At 42.2% G+C, this 12,182-nt stretch overlaps 1 protein-coding gene across 1 annotated transcript; it reads left to right on the top strand.

Annotated features, from left to right (window-relative positions):
* The first annotated feature begins 10,219 nt into the window (after nucleotides 1–10,219).
* LOC134615782 (inward rectifier potassium channel 13-like) lies at nucleotides 10,220–11,821 on the top strand. The gene is made up of 2 exons (XM_063460442.1): nucleotides 10,220–10,736; nucleotides 11,259–11,821. The coding sequence occupies exons 1-2, from the start codon at nucleotides 10,220–10,222 to the stop codon at nucleotides 11,819–11,821; spliced, it is 1,080 nt and encodes a 359-aa protein (XP_063316512.1).
* The last annotated feature ends 361 nt before the right edge of the window (nucleotides 11,822–12,182 follow it).

Genomic DNA, 12,182 nt, shown 5'->3' with positions numbered 1-12,182 from the left:
TCAAAGCAAATGAATTCATTTTCAAAAATAAAATTCAATTTCAATTTAATGATCATTTTCAAACCAATAAATAGAATTTCAAATTAGGCTAATTCATATTCAGTTTTCAAAAGCATTTATTCAAGTTACAATTCAGATTCAATCCGAGCAATTCAAATTCAAATTTAACTTATTCAGATTCAGTTTCTGATGGCACAGATTTCTGCCCGTACTGGTCAGTTCCGCACAGTTTTTTGTTGAAGCTGCATAGTACCCGATCAGAACAGTCTCATGGGAAGGATGTAATTGGTTTTCTTCTTAGGACCATTACATCCTTCTGCCCACCTCCAAACTGGTACCCCAGATACTGTACCTTTCTCTGTCCAGCAGCCCACTTCTTTAGGTTCACTGTGAGCGTCACCTACCTGAGAGACCCCAGCACCGTAGCCACCTGCTGCATATGCTCCACCCAGGTGTCACTGTGGATGTTAACATTATTCGGCTAGGCGGCTGCCTTTATAAAAAAAAAAAAAGTCTAAATTCTGAGCATCCTGTTAATTACCTAGATCCTTTTATTTTGACATCTTCAGAGCCTTAGATTAGCCAATCTCATTCAACCATGTAATATGTAATTGCTGGCTTTTATTTTTGAATAGTTAGAACAGAATCCTGTTCAGTTCCTCTAACTATCCTTGAGCTCTTGCTTTTTAAATGAGACATACTTCTGGTAAGTTCAAAAACAGAAATATATACTCAATGGCCAAAAGCATCTGAGAACACACTACATTGAAGAGAGCAGCAGAAGCCCACACTGGGTGCCACTCCTGTCCTCAAAGAACAGGGAACTCAGACTATTATTTGCATGGCTCAAAAGAAGGTTGGAAAAATGCTAGGTTTGTCATAGATGGCTGCATGGCAGGAAGAGTAGGACCCATATTCAGGACTCGAAGAAAAGAGGATTAACTGAAAAGCTTTATTGCTAGAAAACTCAAAATACAAAACCTCAGGAAAGAAGCTAAACTACGCTGCTACAAGTAGGACACAGAAACTAGAGAACAGAGAAACAAATAGCATGACCAGACAATACAATAGAGACCAGAGGGAGACAGACAATATTACACAGGAGGAGACTGGGGCAGAGTGGACACGCCTGGGTAACACAGCTGAACAGAATCAGACGGAAAGACAGGGGAAGCAAAAATGAACATAATACGTATGAGACGGGAGACTAAACACACACTGTGAGTCAGACTGACACACATGGGCTTGACACTAAGACGAGGGATAATCAGACATGGATACATGAGATACAAACAAACTCCGTTGCAGTTTATTTCAGACCTCAAACCTTTTGCAAACAATTAAACAAATAAAAGTAAACTGCAATAAAATAAGCTACTACCTCTTTTAGGCTGCGTCCACAGCTACATGGGTATTTTTGGGCCTTTCGTCCACACACTGAAAACAGAGACTTTTAAAAACTCCTGCCGGGTGGAGGTCCGTTGTAGCGTTTACGTGTGGATGAGGAAAACAGAGTCACACAATGTCAAAGGTGTGCGCCACGTTATTGTTTACATAAGATGAATTTCTACAATGGCAGATAGAGACAAAATACTGTTACTGTTAATCTATCTGCAGTTTCTACACGCTCCCATAGACACACACAGTTACTGTCCCTGCTTTTAGAAAGACAGCGTCAGAGTGAACTTTGTGGCATCTACATTCAACACAGACGCTCTCACAAACAAATCCCGACGCCAACGAATAAATGTAATTTTTTAAAATTAAATTTATGTATGCTGTATGCATTTTGTCCAAAGCTGCGAGTCCACTAGTGATGTGCGATACCACTGATTTCCTTTCTGATCCGATACCAAGTAAAATTCAGGGTGGTATCGATGATACTGATCCGATACCGATACTTTGTACAAAAACTTATTTTATTTATTGTATCTCAAATTATAGCATCATAATGATTACAGGTCATCAGATTACTTGTTCTTATCACTTAATAATGCAGAGTTCATCATATAGAAATAAAAAACCTGAAGCTGTGCGCTATTTGAACACCTTGCCTGCCTGCCGCACTAAAGGACTCCGTGAGAGGCGTCTGTCTCGCCCTAGCAGCACCTGTCCCTGTCCTCCTCTTCAGTTCGCCTCAACATACACTCGTCATATTCTGTGATATGATTTACTCTGAGGTGTTTGACAAATTTGTGGTGTTGCCACAACATCTCACTTTCTTACCACATGTATCACAAACCACGTTTGTGGATGTAAAATACGTCCGCACATAACTCCAATTACGCTCAGCCATTGTTGTGAGTGCGCACGCCAAGGGGCTGCGACACATTTATACAGCCGTATTTCGCACATGACTATGAAAGGCGGAAGAGGAAGTAGTTCCTTCCAATGTAGACAATCCGAATGAAATAGGTTCTTCCCACTGTGTTCTTGTTAATGAATTAAAGTAACTAAATTACTAAAATATCGATATTTTAATGTGAGAATCGATTCTAGAACATAAATGACTGGTATCGGAGGAATCGATATTTCAGTATCCATCCGCACATCACTAGAGTCCACACCAGCCATACTTCACAGCGCCATGAGAGCCTGTGAGACAACATCCAAAATACTGTCTTTAGTCATTAACATTTGAAATGATGAAGGCACTTGAAAAGTAACACAGCTTCCTAAAACCTTTTAGAAGTACTTCAGGTTTGGCGAGGCGCCCAAATGCTGTTTACTCTTTCCCTCCCAGGCTGCTAGACTTCTGATTGGCCAACATTTCTACACGGTTAGGATTTGGCATGTTCTTAACAGCGTTTGACTTCGTTTTTTTTTATCATTTACATGTGGACAGAATTTTTTTAACGAAAATGGAAAATTTCAGTTTTCAAAAATACTCATGTACAAATAACAGAAATACAAAACATCTTTATGGTGTCATTATTTTATGTGTAGTTGTTTTTTCCTGTGTAATAATATTCAACATTGCTATCAACACATTTTTCAAAAATGCCTCTCTGTGCAAAATGGGTTCAAAAACATAAACGACTGTGAGATACTGTTTGTCCGTGATTTGGGCAGGGGCAACAAATTGTGGCAGCATCACCCTGACATTATTTGTATCCTCCTGTAACTTTACTGTATAAAGAGCTAACATGTCCAAAATTTCAGGAGTAATTAGTTGTTATAAGAATTAAAAATCCAGAGAGTGGATACTGTTTGTCCATGATTTGGACAGCGCAGCGTGTGCTGCCGACACAGGGGAAATAACTTCTGTCGGGGAGACCTACCTTGGTACCCACGTGCAGGTGAAGACAAAGGTAGGATACGTCATCATATTTTCTAGTCTTTGACTTTAAGGAAGCTCGTTTTGAAGCATATTTGGTGATGCTTCGTCTTCTGCTTTGCGTGGGAGCCTCGTCAAAAACCTGTCCATTGTGCTAGCAGTGTCCGAGCATTTTTTTTAATTCATACTCCGCATTCAAACCCCCCCTGCAATGGACCTGCCCCCCACTTTGGAAACCACCGAGTTGTACTAACTCACCTGTACCAACTTTGCTAAATGTTCTCAGACTCCTTTTGTTAAAGTTCAGCCTCTCAACCGATCAGCTACACATTCACCTTGCACGCTGCTTATTACCTTATTACCTTATAACTGAAGAAGCTTCTCGGATGAGAGGTGAAACGTCTTCAAGCAACGTAAAGAAGTCCAGATGCTTTTCTTTGCAACTCCTTTGACTACGATGACCTGGATGACTGAGAACCTTCACAGACATTACCTCAGGTTATTAAATTATTTTCCAGTCACTCAAAACCAATTTGCATAATTATTTTTAATAGGTTTTTGTAGGTATTTGCGTGTGTGTATATATATATATATATATGTGTGTGTGTGTGTGTGTGTGTGTAGAGTGAGAGAGAGATTTTTCAGGCCATGCATCCATGTTTGACAAGTGATAATGTTTTGTGTGTCAAAGTTTTCCTTTCCTTCTGCATACTTTTCCAACTCAGTTAATCTTGGTTTCACAGACTTCTAGGAAGAGTTTTTGGACAAAGTGTAATCTGGCCTTCCTGTTACTGATTGTTACCAGTGGTTTACACATTGTTTTAAGCCCTCTGTGTGCCATGATCCTGGGTCTTAGACCCAGTATTTTGAGCTTGTTCTTTCTCATACTTCTGAGTTGGTTATTTTGTAGTTCTTGGTTTCTTGTCTGATTATGTTACTTCCCTTTCAAACCCAGTCTGTCCTAGTCTTGTCTCTGTTTTGTCATCATCTCCTGTATAAGTCAGTCATGTCTCCATGTTTTGTTACTCTTTCTGCCTCCTCAGTCGTGTCACCATGTCTGTCTGCTCTCTCTGCTTCCTGTCTCCATGCTAGTCAGGGTTCCCTGTCTTGCCTACAGAGGTAGGAAGTAACAAAGTACAATTAATTCAGATATCTAAACTTTACTTAGCATTTTTTTCTGAATACATTTTACTTTTACTCTCTACATTTTTAAACAAACATCTGTACTTTCTACTCCTTACATTTTCAAAACATGCTCATTACTTTTGTGGATCTGGGTGAAGTTTTACCAGCTTGACACAATGAACCCGATGACCACAGCATTGTAGTTTGTTAAATGTCCTTAAATTTACGGTTTTAAAGGTGCAGCTTTCCAGCTGCTTCTTTTCTGCAGCACACACCGCTCTCCCCTCCTATCGTGGCAACATCCTTTAAAGAGGAAACACGATTCGATGATGAGGTCAGGTGTGTGAGTCAGCCTCCCCTGACACCACACCCACTGCTCCCCTGCAGCTGAGCCACAAACCCCACACCTCCCTGTCTAACCACACCACTTCATAGGTGTTTGTCACTTGGTGATTAACTTTGAGCTAGAAGAAGGGAGTAATATTAGCACTCTGTCTCCCGTTTACAATTGCCAGAGTCTATCCACTCTGTTGTACAGGCGCTGCTGACTTTGCTGGGCTTGAAGCAAATTTTCTCATGATAACCTTCCCAATGTGTAGCTTTAAAGTCTTATTCAGCCGCTCCACGACCCCCATCAGTCTAAGGTGGTAGACACTGGTCCGAACAGATTTAATTCCCAGTAATTCATACAGTTCTTTTAGTGTGCAAGACATGAATGAATTGTCCTGGTCAGTCAGTATCTCTTTTGGGATGCTGACTCAGCAGATGACCTGAGAAAACCCCCAAAAGTTGACTCTGTTCATCTGGATGTTTTCAGTGGGAAAGAAACTGCCCCCCCAGCCCCAGTATCTCATTGTTCCTTCACTGGGCTGGTTTCAGTCATTATGCAAATGTACTGTTTATAAGGTTGGGGAAACCTGCAGTCAGCTGAGACTGAAGAAGTCACCTGGATGAGTGACGAAACGTTTCTCCCACTGAAAACGTCCAGATGAACAGAATCAACTTTGGGGGTGCTACAATGGAAAATCTTCAGTGGAGTGAATGACTGGAGCTGGCGGGGCCTCATAAGAAGGCTGTGCCATATCGTCCTCCCCAGAGTCAGTGTCGGACAACCCCATGTCTCTGCTGAGTGCAGCGCAGAAGCTACACACCAGTCGGGAACACATCCCCGGCCAGTCTGTCCAGAATATTAAGGGGTGTGTCAGGCGTGGGCTAACTGCAGCCTTTACTCTATATGTTTTGCTCTTGTATTTAATTTGCAGCAGCACTTTGGGATATTTGTGTATTTCCCAATGCAAGCACCTAACCTCCATCCATTCTGCCTCCAATAATGCCCCGGGTCGAACCAGGGTTTGCATGCACCCCGTATCCACCAAGACCTGGCGTATATCGCCTTGGCACCTCACCGGTATGCTGGATGTGTCACGGGTGTATACTAGAAGGGAAACCCTTTCAAACGGGAAGAGCAGCAGGGGATGATCACGGCATGTGAAACCCAGTTAAAATAGTTAAAAATAAATACACTTTATTTACAGCATAAAAATACCCTGATCAGGGAAGGGAATAATTAAAAAAACATAAAACTCAGCACAATAAAAAAAAAGAGCCCAAATGGTCCTCGGTCAGCGAGCTAAAGTCCCAAGGGTCCCAATCGGGCTCCGCCACACTTCTTGGCCATTAAGGGTCCACCCGCCGAGTCCACCAGTGGGAGCCCAGCCGACAGCGTCCTCCATTGTCTCCTCTGTCACACCGCTGCCGCTAAGCACAGGAGAGCAGTGGCAGTCACCCTTCTTAATTTCCTGGGGCATCTTATGAATCTTAACAATTGGGACTTACCCTGCGAGGGCAGAACTCTAAACTCTGCCCGCCGCTGCTACATGCTCAAATGTATGGTTGGCGTCAAACTGGCATCCTTACTGCCATCCTCCGGGCCTACTTACTTCGCCCAGCTCAGCTCAGCTCAGCTGCTTCCCACGGCAGCTACCTGCCGCCTGTTACCACTCCATGGCTCTCAGTCCTCAGCCCTCTTATTGGCCTTTGGCAGCCACAAAGGGAGCCCTGATTGGTTGCAGTCCTGTGTGGGCTGACTGCTAGGTGTGCCGCCTTAGTGCTCAGTAGGTGAGGGGGCGGGAGTCTCCCCGTCCACATCAAATAAACACAATAAAAGGATGCAAAACTGTAAAGATAAAACACTCAAGAGAACACACCAAACCCGCACACAACAATACATGCAAAATAATAAAAACCCAGGTTAAAACATGTCAGTTCCACCCTGTGACATCTCCCCCCACAAAAATGTTAGCAGTCCCTGCTACATGCACCGTTTCCAGTCATGCAGTTCCAGGGGTATCAGCGACAGCCTCCAACCTTATCATGGTGTCGAGTTCCTTTTCTACCCTCCCGAGCAAAAATATAACCAGGTGCGTCACTCCATCCACTGCCACAGGAAGCAATTAGTGATGGGATTTCCGGCTCTTTTTAGAGAACCGGCTCTTTCGGCTCGGCTCACTAAAAAGAGCCGGCTCTTTCGGCTCCGAACCGGCTCTTCAGGTTGTTTTGTTGCTTTAATTGATTTATTATTAACAATAATATAAAATTATGCACAAAAGGAATTACTAATGTAAACAAAAAAAAAGTGGTTTTATTTATATATGTTTCTATATAAATATATACGGTGGCCCCTAGAGACAAAACACGTACAAACTCCAAAACACATTTCTAGCGTTAACTGAACTTCCCAAACAGAGCTACCTAGATCACTTAAATTACACTATTAAAAGCATATGTGTATTGTTTGTGTATTTATACACAAGCACTCATATATATTCAAATAATGTTCATTTACCTGTTACTACCACACACCAAATCCGGTCATTGGTACTTCCTGGCTGGTGTAGCCACTAGGTAACAAAAGCTCAACACTGGGCCTAGCATCCTGGAGCACTTCTGTTGTCTTTTGTACGTGCTTCTGAGTTTTTACGTGTTTTGGAGTTTGTATGTGTTTTGTCTCTAGGGGCCACCGTAAATATACTTTTATTTATTCACTCCACATAAAATGTAATAAACAAATCATATAATACAAAAACCAACTATTCACATTTCAACTTCTAACTATTTAAATTTTCAGCTTTTTCCTTTTAAACAAATTTAAAGTGAAACAACACAAAACACAAAAAAAATATGAAAGCAAAAAGAAGATGCACATTCTCTGTCATATGGGCCTGCGTGAATAAACTTTCTGAATCCTTTATCATCCGCAACTGAAAATAGTTGTGGATGGTTACTATACCTTTCTAATGTGACGTTGTCGTCCCTGGCTCTCTTTCTCTCTCTCTCCCTCCCGCTCTGTTCCTGTGCCACTGCGAGTGTAACTACCGCCCCTCCCCCCTCTGCCCAGCGCAAAGCACAAGGCTCGCGTGCGGAGTGAAGCGGAAAAAAGTGCGAGAGAGAGGGTGAGAGAAAGAAACAACAACCCACGGCTCCCAATAAGGAGTCGGCTCGCATCGTTCACGTCAAAGATCCGGCTCTAAGAGCCATTTCGTTCGCGACCGACCCATCACTAGAAGCAATCCCTTCCACGTCCCAATAGCACCCAGGAGACATGAGGCATAAGCCACACTTAGCTGGTCCTGTGGGGGCCTAACCTGGCTTCATGCTGAATCCCAAGCACCGCTGGCTAGCAGCAAATCACGACCCCACAACCCTGCAGCTAACCTCCCATGAAACCTTAAATTTGACCTTTTTCTGCTACTCTTCTCGTGGCCTAACACTAATATCTGCGCACACACTGCCCATAACCCTCTGCTCGGGTGGCCCTTTAAACTTCGACAGCCCCGGGACACAGGCATCATCATCTTTCTGCTCCCCTGTCACCTCAAACTGTTTGAAAACACGTATCCTGAATCGGGTGTATGCTAGAAGGGAAACCTTTCTAAATGGGAAGAGCAGCAGGGGATGATCACAGCAACAGAAAAACGTGAAACCCAGTTACAAAAGTCAAAAAATAAATACACTTTATTTACTGATTCGATTCCGATTCACAAGGTCCCGATTCAATTCAATTTGATTAAATTCAATTCAATTTTGAATCAGACAGTGAGAAATATTATAATTCTGATCATTTATCAGTACATTTCCATATTTTTATATCTATGTATAAAAACGAAGCTGAGACTTTATCAGAGGTGTGATCATCACAGCAGAGGCCTTTGTGTCAAAGTAACTGAGGATCAAACAGAAAAACATGAAGCAGATTTTCCTGTTCCGGCTTTTTACAGCAGATATTCTGCAGTAGAACAAAAATGGAAGAAAACCATGAGTCAACATGTGAACCTTACCTGATGCTGCTGAAGTGAAGCAAAGTTACAGAGGTTTATTTAGAGACACCGCTGAGAGTTTTGCAGCTTGGCAGAATTTAAAAAATTTAAGTGTCTTCAGTTCTGAAGAACAGAAATGAGGCTTTCTTGTTGGAGGTCATTTTTGGAAAAAAAAAAGCACCTGTCATTGCTGTACACAGCTGTAGACCGGTGCGTAATAAGCACCAAAGCACAATAAGCAAGCGAATAATGCAGAAAATAGAGACTTTTGATGGTAAACTGGTCTCTGAGAGAGAGAAAGCTGTGCAGGAAGTAAAAGCATAAGTCAGAGGGAATTCATGTTTGTCAAACATGACGCGTAGTTTTGATCTTTTGCTGCTGGTTCAGTGAATTTTGGTCAGAGAGCGACCAAACCTGTAAGACGTCTGCTGTCAGCACCCAAAATCGATTTTAACTGCACCCATAGTTACTGTTTGGTCACTTTGATGCACAGTTCAGGTTAATGCGTTAAACTGAGTTACACCATGGCAGCGCTGTTTTAAACCATATTACAAACTGAATCTGGATTACTTTACCTCTGAAGAAATCCTTTAAAACAAAGGATTCTAAGGCAAGTTCTGTGAGTGTATTACTTCCTGTTTTACTTTGATAGTCTTCTGTATGGCGCGTGAGCTTCCAGCTGTATGTTTCCCAGTTAGTTTGCATTGTTACTGTTTTATCTACTCCACCTTTTGTGAGCTAGCTCAGATTTTCAGTTTGCTTCTTTATTGCATTCTGGGTCAGTCTCTCTGCCTGCACATGACCCTTACATGACACTGTACTTCTGTCTTATTTTTTACCTCACAAAGAGCCTTTTTGCCTACCGTTCCACTGTTTAGTTGTCCACTTTAGTTATTTTTTTCTGGTTTTTCAGACCTTCTGGTGTTAATGAGCCGTGTAGTGCATACTTTGAACATTTTTAACTTGGTGACTCTCATTGGTATATCTAGATTTTTCAGCTTAATGCTAGCCTTCATCAACATCTCTTTTGAGCCAATATTGAGGCCAATATAAAAATAATTTTTTATATAAAATTTACGTAGAGGGAAAATCGAGAATAAACGCTCCAGAAGATATTACGACGTATCTATTGATATCTTATTTTTCTGTCACTAAACAGTATAGGAAAAACAGAGAGAAACCCAAGAAATTGACCTGTGTAAAGGTTAACTCGTCATACAATAATTCACCCACAGCTCAGTGCTCTGGCCCCCACCTTTTTTCCATGCCGTCTGTCTCACGGTATGGTTAACTATTAGTATGAGCTAGATGGATAATATTTTACATTTAAATCTTCATTGCTCAGCAGAATTAAAATGTATTTAAAGGATGCCAAGGTTTGCTTTAGTCTAGTCTCAGATCGATCTCTGTATGGTGACATACAAAAGTCTGTCTGATACCAACTGCTGACATTTTCCAGTAAAGTCATTCCAGGATCATTGTCAGAACGTTCACTACAACTATGACTTCCAAATCCAAGGGTAGTGTTCCAGGTGACACGGCGTCCTCGTCTCTCCTTCTGTCATCTGCACCTTATCAGCGGCTGATCACCAAAGAGGGACGCTGTGCTTTTCGTGTCCCTCTGTCTTCTTCAGGCTCACGGAGAAAGTCTTTGCACAGAGCTTGGCTGCTGGCCCTGCAGGACCTGTGGGGACTGCTGGTAAATCTTCGCTGGAGATGGACTCTTCTGGCCTTCTGCAGCTCCTTCGTGGCTCACTGGTTGTTTTTTGCCTGTCTCTGGTATTTGTTGGCTCATCTGAATGGAGACCTTGATGTGCAAGATCACGATGCCCCACCACAGGGGCATGTTGTCTGTGTAAAGTACATTACAAGCTTCTCTGCTGCCTTTTCTTTCTCTTTGGAGACACAGCTAACCATCGGTTATGGCACCATGTTCCCCAGTGGAGACTGTCCCAGTGCCATAGCGTTGCTAGCTGTACAGATGCTGCTGGGGCTCATGCTGGAAGTATTTATCACAGGTAAAGCGCTCATCAGTTATTCTAATTCTAGTTTTAATGTATAAATTGTAAGACAAAAGAGAAGGTAACAGTTTTTTTACTTTGTAAAAAGTAAATGACATTTACAATTTCAGAAGATTAGGCCTTTTCATGAAATCTTGCAATGATTTACTCGTAAAACAGGGCATTTTGAAATTTTCCTCATTAAGCTGAGTCTATGCTAGCAGTCTCAAATCAATCCCTGTATGGGATGAAGCTGCCAGAACAAGTTCAAATAGAGCACATCTGAAAGAGGCACAAAAAGAATCAGGACTTTATTTCAAAAGTGACGTCACTGTGATTTTATTTATTATTATTTAGTTCAGTAAAAACGTTATAAAATTTGGTCACTTTGTCAATTTCACTTGCTTTGAGACTTGCTGCCTTGCCTTAAATAACAGCAGATCAAATCATTGCATAAGCATGCTTATTTATTCCTGATGATGTCACAGTATGACATATTTGTTCAAAGTTCATGAATGATGTCATTGTCTTAACATTCAGGTGCATTTGTAGCCAAGCTCTCCCGCCCCCAGAAACAAGCAGGAGCCATCCAGTTCAGCCCCCAGGCAGTGGTAGGTCAACACCTGGGCCAGACGTGCCTCATGATTCGAGCCACCAATCTGCTGAAGCGGCCTCTGGTCCATGTAAAGTTGAGTGCTGTGCTTTACAAGTGTGAAGGTCAGGCTCTCCACCAGACCTCTCTGGACTTCTATTTGGACCATTTGGGCCAAAAGGCATGTCCTTTGTTCATATTCCCACTCACCTTTTACCACCCCCTGGAGCCTCAGAGCCCGCTCTACCCTGCCCTGTGTGAGGAGTCCTCCACTAACTTTGAGTTGGTGGTTTTTCTGTCGGCCTTGCAGGAGGGAACTGGTGACTCATGCCAGAAGAGGACCTCCTACCTTCGCCAAGAAATCAAATTAAACCACTGCTTTGCCCCTGCTTTCAGGATAGACTCCCGCGGGAGGTACACAGTGAGCACCCAGCACTTAAGCACAGCCCCCTCAAATGAGCCTGTGAACAAAGAGTCTGTAGTGCAGATCAACAGTGATGGGATGGAGTAAGGATGCTGAAGGAAAATCTCAAGAGATAGTAATTATTCCTTTTTCTCAGGAGGTATTTCACTGAATCTTATAAACATTAATATATGATTAAGCGTAAAAAAAATCAAGTGCATGTCAGACACACTGTCAGTACTGGTGCAGGCTCCATCACCATCAAGTCCTCGGTGCAAAACCTAAGGAAGCGTGTTCCTGAGGTCCATATGTAAATATTTTGTACTTGTAGGAAAATATCTGGAAATGTTATGTTTGTGCATCCATACAGGAGAATGTGTGTGTTTGTAAAAATAATTACACAAGTTGCTTTTTCATTGTTGTTTAGGTCTGTTTGCTTATACAAAGCAAAACAATAGGTGTAAAACTC

The sequence above is a fragment of the Pelmatolapia mariae genome, linkage group LG17, assembly GCF_036321145.2.
Source record: "Pelmatolapia mariae isolate MD_Pm_ZW linkage group LG17, Pm_UMD_F_2, whole genome shotgun sequence".
Lineage (NCBI taxonomy): Eukaryota > Metazoa > Chordata > Actinopteri > Cichliformes > Cichlidae > Pelmatolapia > Pelmatolapia mariae.
The sequence above is the reverse complement of the archived record's forward strand: the minus strand, read 5'-3'. Positions and strand labels throughout refer to the sequence as shown.